Source organism: Pygoscelis adeliae, unplaced genomic scaffold, assembly GCF_000699105.1.
Source record: "Pygoscelis adeliae isolate BGI_AS28 unplaced genomic scaffold, ASM69910v1 Scaffold312, whole genome shotgun sequence".
Classification (NCBI taxonomy): domain Eukaryota; kingdom Metazoa; phylum Chordata; class Aves; order Sphenisciformes; family Spheniscidae; genus Pygoscelis; species Pygoscelis adeliae.
The window spans coordinates 2,557,890-2,578,233 of NW_008824234.1; the positions used below are offsets into that span (position 1 = coordinate 2,557,890).

General features: G+C 40.8%; 1 protein-coding gene across 1 annotated transcript in view; it reads left to right on the forward strand.

Moving 5' to 3' along the window:
* GABBR2 (gamma-aminobutyric acid (GABA) B receptor, 2) overlaps positions 1 to 20,344 on the forward strand; it is a 486,323-nt gene that overhangs the window by 460,666 nt on the left and 5,313 nt on the right. Inside the window, exons 16-19 of the mRNA XM_009334967.1 lie at positions 1 to 179; positions 6,518 to 6,700; positions 9,110 to 9,239; positions 18,175 to 18,292. Coding sequence (XP_009333242.1) covers positions 1 to 179; positions 6,518 to 6,700; positions 9,110 to 9,239; positions 18,175 to 18,292 — 610 coding nt within the window. The remainder of the gene's footprint in view (positions 180 to 6,517; positions 6,701 to 9,109; positions 9,240 to 18,174; positions 18,293 to 20,344) is intronic.

Consider the following 20,344-nt stretch of genomic DNA (forward strand, 5'->3'; position numbering starts at 1 on the left):
CTGCTTTGAATGATAGCAAGTACATCGGAATGAGTGTATACAACGTGGGGATAATGTGCATTATTGGTGCTGCTGTTTCATTCCTTACTCGGGACCAACCCAATGTCCAGTTCTGCATCGTTGCTTTAGTCATAATATTCTGCAGCACCATTACTCTCTGCCTTGTGTTTGTACCTAAGGTAGGTGAATGTGTTCAGTGTGGGTCTGGATTTTTTTCCTTCTGTTTTGTAGTTGTGATTTAATATGTAAAAGTTCATTGCCTTTTCAAGTACAGGGGATGTGTGTGAATTCTAAACCAAACCCATCTATAATCTCTTGTCTCTGGATCCTGAGAGGAAGAACAAAGCTTCATGAGATTTTGGAGAAAGTGGAATATGCAAAGTTACAGGAGTGTGAATACATGCGTTTCTAATGCCTATATCTTTACTGAATCTGTGACTGGGGAAACAAAGGTCATTTTCTGTAACTTGAATGGAACAGTCTCCATTTCCAACTTTTAGGAACTTTCTGGAAAGGGTCATAAGTGGGGGTTGAGGAGGGAGAGGTCCGGTTGTCTACTCTGCCACGTTTCTTATGTACCCTAAGCAAGATAATCAGGATCTCTGCTTCTATACCTACAAAACAGCAAGACCTTTTTAGTTCACTGGCATGCTGTAAGGTCAACTATGTTGAAACCTCTAAGGTATTCAAGTATGGTGGTACAATAGGCTTTATCAGTTCTTCAGAGGAAAACTGTATGTACGCTGCAAATGCTGACACTGAAGTTATGTTTATTAACGGGTATATTAATGGACTAAATGAGGCACAGACTGGGAGGGACATGCTTTCACTTCTTTTTGCCCTTTTGGACTCTGAGGATGTGTTTGTTGTGCACTGTTGGAAGAACTGAGAAGACACTTACCCACAAAGGGCTGGAACTTGAACAGTTCACTTGCAGAGTTAAGCTTTAGACATGAGTATGACAGATCTTGAATGAAGGGAAAACTGGTTACTGCATAAGCTTGCTGTAGCAAAGCCTCAAGTTCTGGAGAATGTATTTGACATTTTGAAGTAAAATGTATAATTGTATTCATTTTAAGTGACTTGCATAAACCTAGCTTATCACCCCAAATCAGATGTGCATGCAGTTGGATGTCTGAAACATTTGCAAGGCAAGAGTCAAGATGCAGGGCCTTTCACCTCTGGAATCTGTTTTTAGGTTTTTCAAATGAGTAGTGATAAAAAGTTTGTGACTCTTTACTGGATCAGGTTCAATCAATGTATTCAGCAAATTACAGTGAATAGGTTCTGGTGCTAAGTGGAATGCCCGGAAATGGTTCTAACAGGGGGACCAAGAACTGTATGTGTAAAAGAAACAAGCTAATAAATTTATCTCAGAGTGTTCCCTCTGAAAGAAAATAGATGCACAGACTAGCAATAGAAGCTGACTTCTGATCTGCAAAAAAGCAAAGTAATTTGTTCTCCAGGACCGACTAACCACGATGTTTTTACAAGTTCTGCAATTCATTTCTCAAATATTAAAAAGCTGTACAGACAGATATAGTCATATTTTTATTCTGGATCTTAGGGAAGAATCACAACTTCATTCTAAATTAAGGGAACATTCACAAACGCAGCAATGGAGAGTACTTCGAAATGCTGCAAGATTTGTGTGTGTAAGCTGTATGAAAATGCATATTAAAACTCTGATGCCAAAAATACCTCCACAGAATGTAAGAACTCTCCTCAAAGAGAAAATATTATTAATGCTGTGACATGCTCTTCTGCCCCTTTGCTTTCATGCTCCTTTGCCCATGCTTCTTTTCTGCTGCCACAGGCTCTGAAATGACTTTTCTGTTTCCTTTTTTAACCCCTTCATCTGCTCTTCTTTTAAATCCCAGTTACCCTGCCCTCATTTTTCCTCTCAGTTCTTTCTACTCAAAATACAAACATGAACCGTAGCCTTCTAGCGTGAAGTACTTCATCTCATTCCATGTATTGTCAGGTTTCCAAATGCTTAGCTATTTTGCATTAAAAATGGTCATTGGATAAGGTACAAAAAAAGAGGTTGAAACAGGAGCTGGAATGCAGCACTTCCAATGCCCATGTGAGTGCTTTCACAGCTGGAGAGTTCTTCTTCTTGCACTCGTATATTTTGCCCTACATTTCTTCTCACCATGCTGTGCCAGTTACAGCAGGACGGCTGGCAAGCACTCTCACCTGCAACCTGCTCCAGCACAGGTTTCACAATAGCCTGTCTGGACCCTGCAGGAGATTAGATCTGACACCACCCAGTTTGTACATCTAGGTAAGATGTCAGTGTGAGACGGGCACCGAATCTCTCCCCTTAACAAGTATGTAGTCAATTAGTAAAATTTTGGTGACATAGGAAGATTGCTGGTGGAATGCTAAAGCCTGTGGCTCATCAAGCACAGGAGATGATACAGAGGACTTGGAAGATTGCACTTTTTCATTTATTAAACTGTGGCCAGACAGATGCAAGCAGTAACATGGTTTTGGGCTGGGTGAGTACTTCTCCTTCTCTGCTATACAGAGTAAAACACATTCCTTTTAACTAATCTTCAGCAGTCTCCTGGGCCAACAGTGCTGGAATTCAATTTTGCCGCACAGCCCTTTTATGAATCTGAATAGGCAACTATTCAATGATGTAGGCAAACCAGGGAAAGAAACATGACATTTTTCCCTTACTTCTTGTCAACTCTACTAATCTTATTTACTTATAACATGGCAGTTACTATACTTCTCCAGTTAAATGTCTACCTCATCCACTGACATTTCGTTCAGCACCAAGTGCCTCAGAAAAACATGAGGAAAATCCCATAGTAGAGTGAGGTAGATCAGGGAAAAAATGTTCATCGCTTTCCCCATTTAAAGGTATCCTCAAATACAAATGTTGATATCCATTATACTGCATCCTACTTACAGTAACTGTAGATATTCTTGTTATCTGATCAAAAAATCTCCAAACATTTTAAAAACTATTATAGATTTCTGGGTTCAAGGATATCTTGTAGAAGTGATCTGCATTCAGATTCAAACATACATTATGTATATTTTTCATGTTAACTGCTATGTCTAATTATCTTTTTAAGATCCAACAAGTCTATAGTATTTTTGAGCACACTCATCATTTCTTTAAAAGAAGCAATCCTAATACATATTCTCTCTTCATGAAGTAATTTTCCCATGTTTATCCGTGTTTATCAAACTTTCATGTCCTTCCGTTTTTTCTGCTCCATCCCTTTTGAGACAGAACACTGTGCTCACTTCTAGTCACCCGCTGAGTGCATACCATCGTTGGCTGCAATGGCATTAACACATTAATTCTGATCCAGTTTCCTGTAGAGCAGCAAGGCAAAATCAGTTCTAGGGGCCAGGATTAAAACATTAATTTTCTGTGTTGGTAGCATTTTTTGTCTATTTGGCATTGACTCTTTGTAGATATTCAGCGTTGACTCTTTTTTGAAATTGAAACTGCGCAGGTGTGAAGCAGCAAGACACACGTTCCACTGACTTTATGGCCAGAAAAAAGCAAGAAGCTCATCTAACCTCATCCCTTATACAGTGTGAGCCAACAACATTGCCCATGGACTTTTCCATCTAATCCACACCATGTGAATGAATTCATTAGAGCATATGTCCTTGTGGCCAAACATCCAATCTTTAGCTATAAACTCCCAGATGAAGATGAGTCAATTGATGGATGGCTATACTTCTATCCTATATTCAGTTTGAACTTAGACCACATCAAATTGCAGAGCTTTATCTTATAACACTTTTGCCTGCTAATTTAAGAAGCCTTGTAATTACCGTTCTTCACCTTTAACTTCATTTTAATGCAGTTTTTGATCTGGGAGTTAGACACACCAGTCATTACAACTAACCTAATTAGAATCAAAGAAATGGGGGAGAGGAGAGGCAGGGGGGTCTAGGAAGACTCAGCTACAGCAGGTTATTCGGGACCTTGAGCAGTTGGGTCTTGATTATCTCCAGGGATGAATACTCCCCAACCTCTCAGCACCTATACCAGCATTTGACCATGCTCACAATAGAAACAGTTTTTTTCTGATGTTTAAATGAAATTTCCTGGTTTTCAGTTTGTGCCTCCCTTCCTTTCATTGGGCACCACTGAGAAAAGTCTGACTCCATCCTCTTTACTCTCTCCCATCACATATTTATACACATGAATAATGTCCCCCCCAATCTCTTCCACCTCAAGGGTAAACAATCATCAGCCTCTGCTTGTATCATAAAGGCTCCAATCCTTTTCAGCATCTTTGTGGCCCTTCACTGGGCTTTCTTTAGTACTTTCTTGTACTGGGGAGCCCAAACCTGGACACAACACTCCAGGTGTGCTCTCACCAGGGCTGAGTAGAAAGAAATTATCACCTCCATTGGCCCAGGGTACTGCTGGCTCATGTTCCACTTGGTGTCCACCACAATCCCCAGCGCCTTTACTGAAAAGCTGCTTTCCAGCCAAACACCCCTCAGCCTGTTTGGGTGGGTGCTTGGGGTTTATTTCTCCCCAAGGGCAGGACTTGGTATTTCCCTTTGCTCAGCTTCAGGAGATTCCTGTTAGCCCAGATCTCCAGTCTCCTGACATCCCACTGAACGGCAGTGCAGTCATCTGGTGTATCAGCCCCTCTTCCTCTTTGAGGATCATCTGCAAACTTGCTGAGGGTGTGCTCTGTCCCACCATCCAGGTCACTAATAAAGATGTTAAACAGTATTGGTCCTAGCGTGAACCCCTGAGGTACAGCACTAGTGACTGGCTTCCACGATACTTTGAGCCTGGCAGTTCAGCCAGTTTTCAGTCCACCTCACTGACCACTTACCTAGTCACTACTTCATCAGTTTGACTGTGAGGATGTTATGGGAGACAGTGTTGAAATCTTTGCTTAAGGCAAGAAAAATAACTCTCTCCCCTCATCTACCAGCCCAGACATCTCACTGAAGAAAGCTAACAGGTTGGTCAGGCAGAATTTCCCCTTCATAAATCAACAATGACTGCTTCTAATTACCTTCTTGCTCTTAATAAGTTTGGAAATGGTTCCCAGGAGGATTTGCTGCAGCACCCTCCATGGACTGAGGTGAAGGTGACCAGGCAGTATTTTCCCAGATCCTCCTTCTCACCTCTCTTGAACACAGCTGTGACATTTCCTTTCTCCCAGTCCTCAGGAACCTCTCCCAATCAACATCACCTTCCAAAGGTAATTGAGAGTGGCCTTGCAATGGCATCGGCCAGCTGCCTTAGTCCTCAGGGATACACCTCATCAGGTTGCGTGAACTTGTGTTCAATTGCTTTAGGGGTCTTAGGGGTCTGGGATTTCTGAAGGCAAGTTTTACCAGTAAAGACTAAGGTGAAGAAGGCATTGAGTACCTCAGCCTTCTCCATCTCCTTTATCACCTGAAAAAGGAAATTTATTGTCTTCAAACATCATCCCAATCTGCAGACTTGGTCTGTAAATACATGCCAGGGACCAAGTGCTTCAGCGTCTGATCACTCAGATTTCTCTCTGTCAGAAGTTAGGTCCTTATTTCATGCTACCACAGCTGCAGAAGAGTTTCATGCTCTGAAGAACAAGAGGAACCAATTCCAAAATGGGGCTATACCACAAAATCTGGCTGTGCTGTGCTTACAAAATGATTGCCCCCTCTCTCTTTTCAGACAACTCAACACCTTTGGATTTATGATGCCAAGCCTATGCTCTCAGGGCAGGGAGCTCCTTCAGCTTTGTTTGTATACAAATACATATGTATGCTGCTTGGCAAGTAATCATAAATTCTGTATTCTCTAGAGTAATCTGAGAAGTTCTCTCCCCCTTGCCAAACAGCTAGTAGCTTTCTCTCCTCATGTTGAGGTGATATTTTCACGTTGTCACCGAGTGTTAAATCTTACTTGTACTTGCTTAAATTAAATATGTTTAAGGTTAACCTTTTTTTTAAGTGGCTTATTTAATTTATTTGAACAGATTTGGTTTATTTTGGGTCACTAAAACCTAATTAAGTTTCTGTTATCTCCAGAGTGCAATCTCCCATGAGTTCTTTCTGTTAATACTCCTGCTTCATGCCTCTCTCTGCTTGAGTGTTACTTGTAACAGTAGGAAAGGAGAAATCTCATATGAAATTGTGCTTGGGAAGAGAAGGGCTTGGTGGGTTGGTTTTTTTTTCTTAGAGAAGGAATATATCCTTTGAAAGTATAAAGATATCAATGAATGAGAAAAATGTTTGATGAAATACTAAAATATATTTTTAAGGTAATTAAAATCCAGTTAAATATATTTTAAATTAGTTTTTCCTTATTTTTTTAACACTTCCCTTTGCAAAATCATTTTGGTTCAACCTATTCTGTAAAGTTATTCAGAAATCGTCTCAAGCAGAGCTCACTTTCCAGAATTTTGTATTTGCAAGTCAGGAAGGAACTCTTGGTTTGCCTTTCAATATTTTGAGATACAAAAGAAATAGCTGCAAAAATAAAACCCTGGACAGGATTTCTTAAGTCTTTTAAACCTTTCAGCTCATCACACTGAGGACAAATCCAGATGCAGCCACACAGAACAGACGATTTCAGTTCACTCAAAATCAAAAGAAAGAAGATTCAAAAACATCAACATCAGTCACCAGTGTCAATCAGGCCAGCACATCTCGACTAGAAGGATTGCAGTCAGAGAACCACCGCTTGAGAATGAAAATTACAGAGGTATTGTTTATTGTATACACTGCCTTGGCAATTTTTTTTTTAATTTTTTGTTGCAATTCTGTAGTCTGCTTAAATGTTGACTACTTTTTAGAGGAAAAAATTAGCTTTCCCCATAGAAAAATTGAAATAACAGGAAAGAGATGATTTATATGAATAGCTAATTAATACAGTGAGTACATAGCAGGTTGATAAAACGAAAATGTGCCTTAGTAAATTAAAATGAAACTTCCCCTATTTATTTGTAACAGGCAAATTACCCTGCTGCTTCATATGGACATGCTGAGCACCATAGAGCTCTAGAAGCGTAACCTTTACATGCAAGCGTAACAGAGACTCACAACCCCAGGGGCACTTAAGAGCTATCTTTGTTCCTGTTTATGGCTGAGTTCAGAGACTGCTGTTGCTGTTATTTCTCAACCTCTCTAAGAGTTCGCTCAAAAACTTGCTAGACAGATTTTTACATCTGCCATGAAACAGAATTACATATTTTCTTAAGGTAGAAAAGACCTCTATGATCATGTAAGCTGACCCTTTTGGCACAAAGGCTGTGAAGTTTCTTCAGTCTCTACCGAGAGAAAGGCTAAGTACATGGAGTGCATGAATTCCATTAGAGCTATAACATGTATTTTTAATTATGTCCATCCTTGCTCAGGAGACCTCAAACGATGACAAATCAGCCTTGAAGACTGCCCATTTTGTGAGACAAGTTAACCACAACTGATCTATATCTTACAAAAAATTACCCTGCTCTTGCCTAGCCTGTGAAGTATTCTTATACCTTGAAGAAAAGGTATTTTGTTGCAACCATTACTTCTTCATCCAGATCTTAACAACAATTGCCTAGGTAACCAAAAGGTGTTTACTCAGACTACCAAAGACTCCAAAAGCAAAAGTTTTTTCTGCCTTGTTAAAGAAATTTAGTTCAGCTTTGCCAGGTCCCTTTCATGTGAGAGCCTTGCAATTTGTAATGAAGGCTCAGCTGGCTACTGGCTATTTCAGTTTCTTTATCCTGCTGTAGTTTTTTCTGCTAAGCCTCCTAACTCACAAGACCTCAGCCTGTGCCTTGCAAGGCTCATGACGGTGACCACAGGTAAGGCTGCTCAGGGCAACTGAGCCATATTAGTGCATGCAGGGCCCTGCTGATCTTTTTAGACTTTGCTTAAATAGATTTAATGAAATACCCAGAACCAGTAGGTCCAAATAAGAGTTTCATTGTCCAGGAGATTTGGAGCATGCCCTACCGTGGCTAGCAGTTAAACCTCTGGCTTATCTACCTTGAGTTGCTATGTCCCAGTTCTATAAGGAAACAACGTAAATCTAAATTCAGCACTTTTAAAACTCAGTTAAGCCAGTAGTGAGTGGGATGTACTCTGGACACTGCATCCTGGACAACTGTTCACAGAGAGCATCCCAGATCACCATTAAGATGCTTGTATATGGTTATTTTCTACTGGGGCTGTAGCCAGTTGAATGCAAGTTAGCCTCTGGGGAGAGCACCCTGTGTTCAGCTCAGTGCTAAAAGCTCTGGGTGTACCAACCCAGCATTTGTGCTGTGGCTCTTCCAGTCAGAAAACATCTGTGCTTCTCTCCCTCTAGTCTTAAAGGATGCTTTTGGGGAGAGAGAGGATTGGGATTTTTTTTTCTTCCCCTCCTCTTATTTCCATTTTTTTCCATCATGGAGAGTTATGCTTGCAACAGCAGTTTAGTGCTAGCTACCAGATCACACAGTTTAAGATGCAAAAGATATAAAACATGGGGGGAATTTTCAAATCACAAAAGTACAGAGTGTTCTCAGCCCCAAAACTAAAATCTCTGAGTTGGATTTTCTTTGAAATTTCATATACACAGAGACACAAACAAAAAGTCTAACAGGAGTCTGTCTCTCTAAGAAAGGTAAAAGGAGTAAAAATAATCTTTAAGAAAACAAAACATTCCTCGTAGAGTTGACTGCAGTCACTCACATGGCTGGACATGCTGCTGGTGCCATGGTTCACTTATATTCTCTTGTATGTTCAATAATTTGATTGACTCAACAAAGTGGTTATAGCTGTGTATGCCACATTTGTATGCATAAATATTAAACAGCTGAGAGGTTTTCAGACAGGGCTTTCTAATGCCCATTTCTTTCTCATTCAGCAGCACATCTGAATTGCTTAAACTTTCAGCTACTAAAGCTTATTCTTCTCGTATGCCTTGTGTGCAATATCACAGCTGAACGAGGTTTGTTACTTGTAGTATGATTTTTAGAAGTAGTGTTGCAGTGCTATAAGAAAACTGTATTTGGCACAGTGTGGCAACTGGGTTATCACCTGCCTTCTAGTCTAATCATAGAAAGCTATGCAGTTACTGCAGATACCTGAAGCAATGACTCTTGAATTTTTAGGGATTCATACTCTTTCTGTTTTGCAGCTGGACAAAGACTTGGAAGAGGTCACAATGCAGCTTCAGGACACTCCTGAGAAAACAACATACATTAAGCAGAACCACCATCAGGATCTTAATGACATTCTTAGTATACGGAACTTTACAGACAGCAAAGGTGAGAGTTAGTAAAATCCATTAGTAGCTTAACCAACACGATTTTGAATAGCAAGCTCATTGGATTGGTTCCAGAGCACTCAGACCTTGGTAAGATAGAGCTTTAAGTATTTTGGTTGCACTACAGAAAGCATGCAGCTTCACATAATAAGTTATATGGTACACACTGAGTAATTATTTCTCTGTATGTATGTCTTCTATTGTATGCCTTGTGTGTATAATACACATGGTAAAGTGGGAAACTTTTAAAAGCATACTTGTGTTCAGAAGTCAAGTTTTCTGTGCTGCATGGAGGGAGGAAAGTCACAGAATGTTTCAAATCTTGTGAGTTAATTGAGCCAGCCTTCAGCAGTAGGAAGCCCAGTTTAATACGTGCTCATCTGAGTAGGATGTTCAAATCCTGCTTTTGGACACTGCTATCAAGCACGTAGAAGAGAAGCATGTAAATATTTCAGTGCTGATTTGGACTCTAAATGTAGAATTGAAGGCACTCATGTATGAAAATTCTTCCCTAGGAACTGATAAAAAAGGATTTCATGACGACTGTAATATTCCTAAGTTGTTTCTACTGTCTCTTGCATCGCTCCCTGAAGAAATACATGCGAAAGAATTGTTTCCATTAAAGCTATTTCGCTTTTGGGAAGCAATAAGATCTGGTGCATAGTGCAATAAAATGGAAGCCAGGACACCCAGCCTCCATTTCTGACTCTAGAATGGATCTACTTTGTGACTTTTGGCAAATGACTTTGTACAGCTGAATATTACTACAGTATGTGAAAAACTAGTTGCCCTGTGTTGGGAAGTCGTAGACTTGAATGTTTATTGCAATGCTAGGCTCAGGCTTCCTATTGATGTGGCAGCGTAAGCTTGGTTAAGTGGAACAGAAGCTACTCCTGTAAATATAATTGTTGAAGAATAATTTTAGAACAACAGCAAGTGTTCATATGTGCTTTTGAAGTGTATTGAAATTTTGGTTGGATAAGGTTACTTTTTCATGCGCCTTTTGTTTTAGCCTGGGTATACACTTGGTTGTGTAACGTGTGGCAAAAAAAAAAGAGCGAGCTCCATAGAGTTCCCAGTGTCCTTTTTAAAATTAAAAAACAGAAGGGGGGAAAGGAGGAAAAGGAAAACGTAAATAGCTGCTGGAGGCGTGTGATTATTGGGCTGAGATCAGCAGCAAGAACTAACATCAGTGAGTGGGATGAGGCAGTTTTACCAAGTGTTTGAAAGGAACACATAGAATGTTCCACTCATGTCAGATGCTCCAGGAAAACTGATAAATCATGAATAATATTTCAAGCAGAAAAGATACATTACATTGTGCCAAATGCCCATCTGAGTTTGGGTATGAGAAATAAAAATGATTCTCAAGAGATATGTTGGGTATAAATTTAGGATGGGATGCTTCTCACAGCAGGTTGCACTCCATTAGCAGTAGGATGCTGGCAAAGAAATCATGAAGAAAATATAACCTTTCTGCACTTACTTGTGGCTATATCTACGAAAGACGTCGATGCCTAACTGCTGCTTTAAGCAGCAGCATCCAAGATTGTCTGTGTTCCTAATTTTCCCCTAGTACAGTTCCCCAACTTCTACATTTCTGCTGTGGGGTACGTATTTAAAATCACCTGTAAGTACACAGCCTTAATGTACAGAGAAGCTTGGAACAATGTATTATCGGGACTTACAGGGTAGATATTCTTCTGCATACTGAAGTTGCTGGACATGGTTTTCTGAACAGGCCTACCACGTAAAGCTCCACACAAAAGGGGGCGGGGGGAAAAGAAGGACATTTTCCCTTGGCCATCTTTATATTGATGAGGTTTTAGCATCCATTCACCTGGCAATGAGGAAGACCTGGATCCCAATTTGCAGCAGGTGTTTGAAGCTTGGTCCCATATCTGTGGCGATTGCCCCGAACTTGAGTATAATGGAGTATCCTGATCCTGACTCGAGTGACATCAAATATTCACACTTCCAGGCTCTGAGCCACCATGTTCAACAACCCTTGCTAGCCTTTTTGTGTCCCTCCATTTCTGTTTCTTCTGCCTCTTGTTTTCTCTCTTTCCCCGTTTCCCTGCCCCTTAGCTACATGTCTGAATCTCCTCTCTATTTCGCTCACCGCATCCATTCCCAATAGCCAACCTATATGCTTAATTTAAATTTGCCATTCCAATCAAAATAACAAGACTTTGGAGAATTCATGCTGCTGAGTCACTGCTGCTTCTGTGCAGATGCAAACAGACATCACTTAAATGGTACTTAAAAAAATTCTGGCCCTTACGGCTACAGCAAAGCTAACTCTGACTGACATAACTATGCTTTCTGTAGCTATGTATTTCATGTAACTTTCTGTAAATGAAAGTACAGAACCTTGAAATTATGTGTCCCTGATGGTACTTGAGCAAAGCTTCAGAATTGTAAATAATTTATTAGCATGACCTAGAAGTGACCATGTCTCTCACCTCCACCATGCAACTGGGGAAGCCAGTCCAATGTTGTTTTTAAGGTGATTACAAGGTTTGTGCCTACCTTGGACCTTGTAAAAAATGTGAGCTGAGAGAGAGGGGGTAGGACAGTGAGGGGAGATGCTAAAAGTAGCAGCTGACTTGGAGCTAAAAATGCTCCAAGCAGATCATTTGCCACATTTCCATTGTGGACATGGCTGAATCCTATGTCAATCTCCTTTATAAAATACCTTGCTATTCTGAAGGAGTTCACATAGAGAATGCCATATAGTGTATCCCCATTGCTATTACTTACACAAATTCAGGGCACTGCACTTCAGAGAACAGATAATAACACAGGACTTACGCAATGCATCTCGAACAAGTCCTAATCAAACTTTAATGTCATAGTACACTTCAGTAGGTTTCTGATCTGTAAAAATTGTCCAGAGTTAAAATTCCTAACTCCTATAGCAAAGTGCCAAAGGAGGTTATTTGATTCTTCCCTTCCTTCCCCACCACCCTCATTTAGATCAAATATGGATTATATAATAAGGATACAAAAGTTAATTCACTTTAGCTGGAATAGGTAGACACAGCTATGCATTCCTGTAAGTGCCTAACCTCAGGCAAAGTTTCATAACTTTGGGATTCCTGGTTAGTTTTTAACAGCAACAGCTCCTGGTGTAGCCCAGGAGCTCTTTGCTGGCACAGGGACTCCTTCTTTACAGCACATTTCAGTACGTCTCATTTAAAGAGAGATATTATCCGAGACACTCATCTCTTGTTCACAAACGCGTAATATTCCTGAGAGATCTACAGCAATTGGCTACGTAAGAAAAGCAATTAGGAAAATGTGGTTTGTAGTTTATGGTTTGACTGCTTTTTTTAATGCAGGCTTTTGTCTGCACTGCTAGATAGCTTTGTGTGGTCAAGCAGTTCCCAACGTGCTCCATGGACTGTGGCTCTGGGACCTCAAACGGCCTCCCCAGTTGAATTTAAAAGGTCATCCCCTTAACTTGATGTGATACATTGCTCAGATGATTTTGAGTCACTGTGTCTGCTACCGGCCTCAGCTCTGTGCACGGCACAACATTAGCTTCTCCCCTGGCATCTGTGGGATCTGGTCGCCTTGCAGAGCCGCGTTGCAGCCTGGGTTTGAGGCAGGGACGGGCTGTGGGTGAGACCAAGGCTTGGCTCGGGCAGTTCCTGTAACTGGCAGCACCGTTCAGCAAAGGGAGCCAAGCTTGGAGACACGGCTGAGTTTTCCAGGCTGACATTTGGAAAAAGGAGGACAAATGCCTGTAACTGTGATGCTGTGTAAAGAGGAAGGTTGTGCCGCACAGCTCCGGGGAAGAAATACCCTGGCATGGGCACAAACCAGAGCTTCCCAAAAGGGCTCCCCGCACCTATGTAGCCAGTGTGTCAGAAACAGGAGAGACTTCGTGAAGGTAGATGTTATTTCTACTGTGCAAGTTCCTGCAGAGATAAAAGTTACTGAGGAGATAAATATGGAGGGAAGATACTATGTGGTTTGGGGGGGGCTGGATAATTTTGCTACGCTTGGAATCTTACTATCTTACTCTATTTCACTTCTATTTGACATTTTATTACATGAAATTATTTCTACATGAATGATTCCTAGATTGCAAGAGTTTCATATAAAGCCAAGCTCGGAAGAAATCCTGCAGAAGAATCTCCATTTATTTCTACCTTTGCCAGTACATTTCAGAGTAGCGTATTAGGGAAATTAATGAATGACAGCCATCCTATGGAAAGTACATAAGAAGCAAGAGACAGACTTGCAATAGTCCCCACTTATGAACAAACCCTTTTTGCAAGTTCTCTCTGTGCAGGCACCCTTGCTTGCTCAGAAAACCTTTTCTGTTTTGAGCCAGAAAACAGTCTTTACTCATTGCTGTAAATGGACTGGGAGCATTCATTTGCATGTCAGATATGCCTACATACTGTCAGCTGTCACCCCACTCCAATGTTTCCTAGTGTTAGTTTTTCCCCATGTAAAAGCAGCTCAAAGAAAAACAGATTTCAAAGGCACGTTGCTCATAAATGCGAAGCAAAACAGAGTTCATCTGTGATAGAGGGGGAAATATTACTTCTATGAAGTTAGTGTGATTCAAACATTAAGCTTGAAATTGAAACCACAGATTCAAAGGAAAAGCTTTTTTCAGAAATAAATCTTTAAAGGAATGCTGTTTTAAGATAGGATATAGTTCATTATATCCCTTGTATATAGAGATATATAGAGATATGTATACTAGTTTCTATGAAGCCTAGCAAATGCATTCCAATCCTGAAATTGGAGATTGTTTCTATTTCAACTGGGAGACCAAACTGCCAGAGGTTTAGCACCTGCCCTTCCTTGCACAGAAATAAATCTGTAGTAAAGGGAGTTTCTTCTGATTTAAAATTGTATAAATCAGAGGAGAACCTTTCTGGCTTTTCTTTTTAAAAATCTTCCTTTCAAAGCATAACTATCAGAAGTCATGATTTAGACTGCCTGTGCTGTGCGCTTAGTTCAGGAGAACTTTTTCTGATATACCCAGCAGCTGATGTGATCATTTTAATTTTTCCTTTCGTTTTACTTTCTTTTCATCCTATTCACATGAAAAGCAGAAACTGGCTAGTCATGTTTCACAGTCCAAACAGAACTGTGAAAAATTACAGTAGATTTTAAAAATCTACCTCTAGCTTTAAAGTTTCCAGAGTTCTTCAGTAAATCAGCAAGGTTATCTGTGCCGGCTCATATAAGTCATTATTAAACCACACTTGCTTCTTTGTGGAGCGTAAAATATGCTTTCTAGCAAAGAGAAAACAACAGTGGTATTGAAAGATGTGGGGTGAAGAGCAGTTCTGCCATCTAGTTGTAAGCCATTAGAGGAATATTGCCACTAAAGCGCAATGATGAAGATGTTCAATAAAGCTGTAGTGTACAAACGTCAACAAAACAAGCCTCTAGTTAAAGAAATACAGTTTCTAAAATCTTGGAAGAAATTGCAGCAGTGGCAGTCACCTGGTGTTTTCTGCCTGCGGCTGAACAGGAGTCGTTAAGATGCACGAGGCATTTAAGCCAGCCCAGGTAATTTTGACAGCACCACGTTGCAGAGTGATTATACATACGGCAGGTCTGAAGTGAGTGTCATCCCTGGCAGAGGGAGAGGCAAGCAGCTGGGTGCAGCGACCTCCTCACGGAGTCTCCCCGCAGCTGGCATTGGGTGTGCTCTTGCAGCTCAGAGCTTTGAACTTGGAAGCCATTTCTGTGCTGCAGGTAGGCAAAGGTCCTGAGCTAAAGCCTTCTGGCTCTCACTGACAACAGGGCAGCGGGTTTTGTTTTCTAATGAACCCATCAGTGAGTGCCGTGCGAGGCCCTTGAGATCTATCTGTCTTTTTTCCCAATGTTTTCCTGAATGGAAAGTGCTCAGGCATCACTTATCCAGACTTCTGAGTTCCGGTTTGAGGTCTACAAAGGTGAAAATTACTTAGAAAGTGCTTCTGGCTAATGTAAATTCAATTTTTAAGGTAGTTAGATCATCCCAGTGCAACTTATTCAGTAGCATCTGCAGTGGCAGACAGTACCCTGAGAATGAAGAGTATTTTTCAAGTGGCATACTTAATGGACAGAGGAAGAAATTATGGGGAAGTATTAAAAGCAGTGCTACGCTTTCCAGGGAAAACTGGGAACTCAAATGTTTACCTTTACCCTTAATTTATTTTCTTTCAGTTGTTCACATATATAAAATCAGTTTCCTCCGTCCTTAAGTTTTTTAAGTGCATATGGTAATAGTGTTTTTTCTTTAAGCTCCAGCTCCTGGAAGCATATGACTAAGTGAGAATCTTACTTTTCATTATTTAAATGAAAGGTAAATGAAAAAAAAAAAAAGAAAAAAGAAAGATATTCTAGTTTCCATAGCTGCAGAACAAAAATCTAACAACTCCTCTCCCAAAAAAGCTTAACAAATAAGAATTACCCAACTTTTTTGTATTGTGAAAGAAGCAAAGGAAAAAGAAAAAAAAATCTCAACATTGTGGCAGTTTTATGTGGATTTTGTCTGTATTTTATACATATACATTAAAATTTGTATATGGTAACCTTGTATACAGAAATTTATGCAGTGTATTAAGGGAGAGCCATCTGCAAGAGTGGTAGAAAAGGGTCTGTTAAGAAGAACACACAGTGATATATGGGCAGTTGGTGTTGAGGGGTGAGTAGGCAGAGAATATATGATTTCTGCTCTACTTTAGACTAAACCCCCACCTTTTTGACAGGGACCACCTCCTTCTCTTTCTCTCTCTCACAGCACAAATGAAAGCACAAGAAGCCCCTTTAGGGGCATACAACACAGATTAATATATGAAATCACATACTCCCGAAACCCAACAGTTGCATATTCCAGTCATTTGATGAAGAATTGTATCTTCAGTGGCTTTGTAAAGGTTAAATTGCTTATCTTGGCCAAGAGAGTCGGAACCCTAAAATAGTTAAGTAATAGACCTTTTCCATCCCTAATTACAAAGGTTACTCAAATTTTAACTTTGGCCTATACCATAAAGTCAGCAGTTTTCATTGTCAGCTTAGATCAGCTCAGGGCTGAATGTTGTTTTTAATCATGCAAGTAAAAAGTGTTCTTTTCTACATGTCTGTTTATAGACATCACAAGGCTTTTATGCAAATGTCAAGCTCAATATACATAGAAATGCAATATATGGAAAATAAAAACTGAACTCTTGTGACAGCAAATGCCACACCAGAAAACTTCAGGCTGCCCTGAGACGATAGACTTCATTGCTTATCTTAGCCACCGTCAAATCTGACTCCTTGCTGTCCTCCTTTCACATCTAAACCATCACTGAATCCTGTCATACCTTCCTTTTAAGCATTCTTCGTGCTACAACTGAATTCCTTAGCTCTCTTTTACTGACATTTTCTTGCCCCAACAGAAGGAAGTTCATGTGTTCTGGTCACCTCCTTTCTCACCCAGACCCTTCTTCTCCATGCAACATAAGTGAAAAATCTTCTCTCCTGCTCTTCTGAGCCGCAGGAATCCCCATGTCTGCACATTTTTGCATCCTCACCTATTCACTTCTTTCCATGTTGCTTGTTAGATTTTTCACAGCAGAAAGTGAATGCTACAGAATAATGCCAGGGATGACCGTGCTGGGAGGGCATTTATACATGTTGGAGTTTGCCCTCAAAACATTCCTGTTTCTGCTCCCAGCTTCTTTCCTCACTCTTTGTTTCTGCTGCTTGTTTTGTCCCACCAGTGCTCGTCGGTAACACATGTATTCCTAGCATGCTGGGACCTGAGTATTATTTGGGGCTTCTGAGCATTAGTAGAACAGAAAAGCAGCTTAAGCCTTCAATATGCACTGGGTTTTTCATGCTGGTTTCATTTTCTCTTCACTATTTTCCTGCTTTTCTCCCTCATACCCATTTTTACATTCAAATCCTCCAGTGTCCTTTTCAAGAATTTACCTTCGAGTCCTCTTCCATGCTGCCTTAATGCCTGCAGCAATCACTGTTTCTCTGTGTGTGTGGCAAACAACTGCTGGTGATGGATTTAGAGCTGCTCTGTAATTATTTATGAAAACTGTGCACTGTCCTCATTACTCAGATGTTTTCCATGTGACTTTTTATTTGCCGTAACACAGTAGGAGACTTCAGAAATGCAGGCAGGAACAGAAAGGATCCCTGGTGAAGACAGCCTTCTTAAAATGGCTGTGTTTGTCCACGTTTCTCAGGGGGACCGATGCCACAGGCTTCAGCACAGCTAGCCAGGGACTCCTGGGGAAATCAAGTGAAGCTACCTACAGGGAAAATGATGATCTTCTATGTTATCACTATGCAGAAAAGAGAACGGCAGGAGAAAGCTTAATGAAATCATTAGCTGTCCTTCCTGCAGACAGCCTATGGACCAGTGTAACTGATATGAATCATATTTCCGTGCTAAACGATAGCAGATAGTTAAATGATGGCACTTAATTGCTTATGCGATTGCAAGAGTACCAAGGTTTTATACATCAATGAGATTATAGTTTTCTAGGAAAAGACTTAAATAAGCGGGTTTTTTCATATGAAAAGTTAACCATTTTTGAGTGCAAGATAATATGACGGTGCAGTTACATTAATTTTTACACAGCCTAAGACCAGGTGAGAGAGCATGATAGGGCTACATAGAGGTGGGCAACAAGGTTTGGGTTGTAGGGTTTTTTTAAAGGTGGCGGGGAAGCAAATGAAGGACGAAGGAGGTTTCGTCCCTTTTCTGTTTCTTCATGGCAGTTCCTATGAAGGAGCACATCATCGAAAGCATAAGAGTACCAAAGACTCGCAGGGAAACCTGAGGCTGTATCAGAATATAGGCAGAAAGAGTTTACTTTGTGGCATTATGAACATCTGGGAAATTTTAAAATGAAACAATTTTAAAATGGTCACTTGGTCACAGTAAAGTAAAATTTAATGTGTTGTCCATCCAGATGGTGAGAAAGCCATTTTGAAAAATCATCTTGATCAAAATCCACCAGCACAATGGGGTTCATCAGACCCTTCCAGAACAAGCAAAGATCCTATAGAAGACATCAACTCTCCAGAACAGTAAGTATACACCATTACATACTGGTACAGAAAGAGGCACCCCTTGCTCTCTCAGGTATGCATGTGCTTGGGTGCGCACACTTTATACTGTTTTAGCCATAAATTCCATCCTGGACACCAGCTGCCTTGCTGATAAGATGTTAATTTAAATTATTACATTTCATCAAAACCCATATTTCTCTTTCATGCATTTTTATGGGAAGACCTTTACTGTAAACCCTTTCAGCGAGCCCCAGCTACAGAGAGAGCCTGGACCATCAGCAACAGCAGATGTAAATGGCACCTCCTGAAGCACCAGTGGGCAGCAACGTTGTACTGTGATGCCTCCCTGCCACCAGCTCACCATCCCCACCAAATTTAGAGGGTATCAGGGGCACTAGATCCTAAGGTGCTCCAAAGGCAAATGAGCATACTTCTTTTCTCTTGTCAGAACCATCCATAACATGATGTCTAAAGTTTCTGTAGAGAGTTACAGGACAAGCTGTGCCAACCACCAATGTATATTAAGGAGAGAAGAGGATGTACATATGTGCACACACGTTATGACTATTGTCAAAAGTCCAAGTCCTTCCACACACCAGCCAGAGGGGTTCATGGTGCACATACCCATTTTGTTCTCTTTTGATCTTAAGCTAGCTGAGAAATAAAAACATTCTGAGGGCTTTTCAACGTTGCCATAGCAGCTGGACCTGAGTTTTGGCACAGGAAAACCTGCACCAAGTAGTTTCCCTTAGAAACAGTGCTGCAGCTACAAGGAGAGGATGGCACAAAGCACTTGCTAGATTCATGGAGGAGGAAGAGTCTTATGGTATCAGCTTTTCTCTCCAGGAACCTATACAATAAACTCACGTACTACCTTCTACCAGCTCAGCAGAGCCTGCTGTGGGCCAGAGCTTAGGGAAGTGCCGTGCTCATTTGTCCCTGGATCAGCCATTTTCCCACAGCAGCCTAGTTACACGGGCACCACTTCATCAGGATCTGAGCTAATAGCTGTCAGACTCCTGTTTTGTACACGGGCAACTTAAAAGCTTATTTAAAAACAGAATAAATTAAACAAATTACTAGACTGAGTCCCATGTTTCATCAGTGACAGCAAACCTGATTTCAGATAGCAGATACTGCCTTGTACTACCTGGTGCAGGAAAACACGTGGATTTCTAACTCCGTCCTTGCACTCAAAAAAAAAACCCAACCCAAACCTGCACAGGAGCTAATCCACACACACACGCACATATATGCACCAAAAAAAGCCCCCAGTAGCTGAAATATCTGGTTATTTTACAAAAGCAGAGCTCTCACTGAGAAAGCTCTCGTGACTTTATGGGGTCAGGAGAGTGCTTTAATGCATAGCTATTAAAGGTCTGTCTTTTTCCAGCACCATTTGTCAGAAATAATGTAGTGTGAGTGCAGCCTCATCTGCACATGGCCCTCTTACATTAAGAGAGATGCTAAGAAAAACACACTCGGATAATCCTGTTGTCCCGGTACAGATTTAATACAGAAAAAAAAAGAAAAACATTTGGTGACGACAGACCCTCCTCTAGGCAGTGGTAACTGATGAGAAGACTGAGATTTCCTAAAGGTCTTAAAGAGCGTGTCAGTAGAAATCTGAACAGTCACTGACATTTATGGAAAGCAATTAATGAAGTCCTGCTAAATCAAAACAGTGTCATTCAGCACTTGCACAGCTGTGACTGTGCCAGGTCCAAGGGTCAGTGTCTCCCCTGAGGATGTGTTGGCAGTTTGGGTACCAGAGCCACACCACCCAGGCACACTGGACCTGCCAGACAGGAGAAGTGTAGCTGTCTTCAGGAGTAGGGTTTTGTGATTCCCTCTCTTTGACAAGAGATTGCCTCTTTCCAAACTTTGTGCTCTTTAAGAATATCTTTCCACATGCATGAGCTTTTTTTCAACCTGCCTGGCAGCACTTCTGGCCTTCCATGGTTATTAAATATATAATTTTTGTGGGGAAAAAAAAAAAAAAGAGTTAAAGACAAGCTGTAGTTTGTGCCTTCACTTTCTCATTTCACTGCATACATAGGGCATCTGATC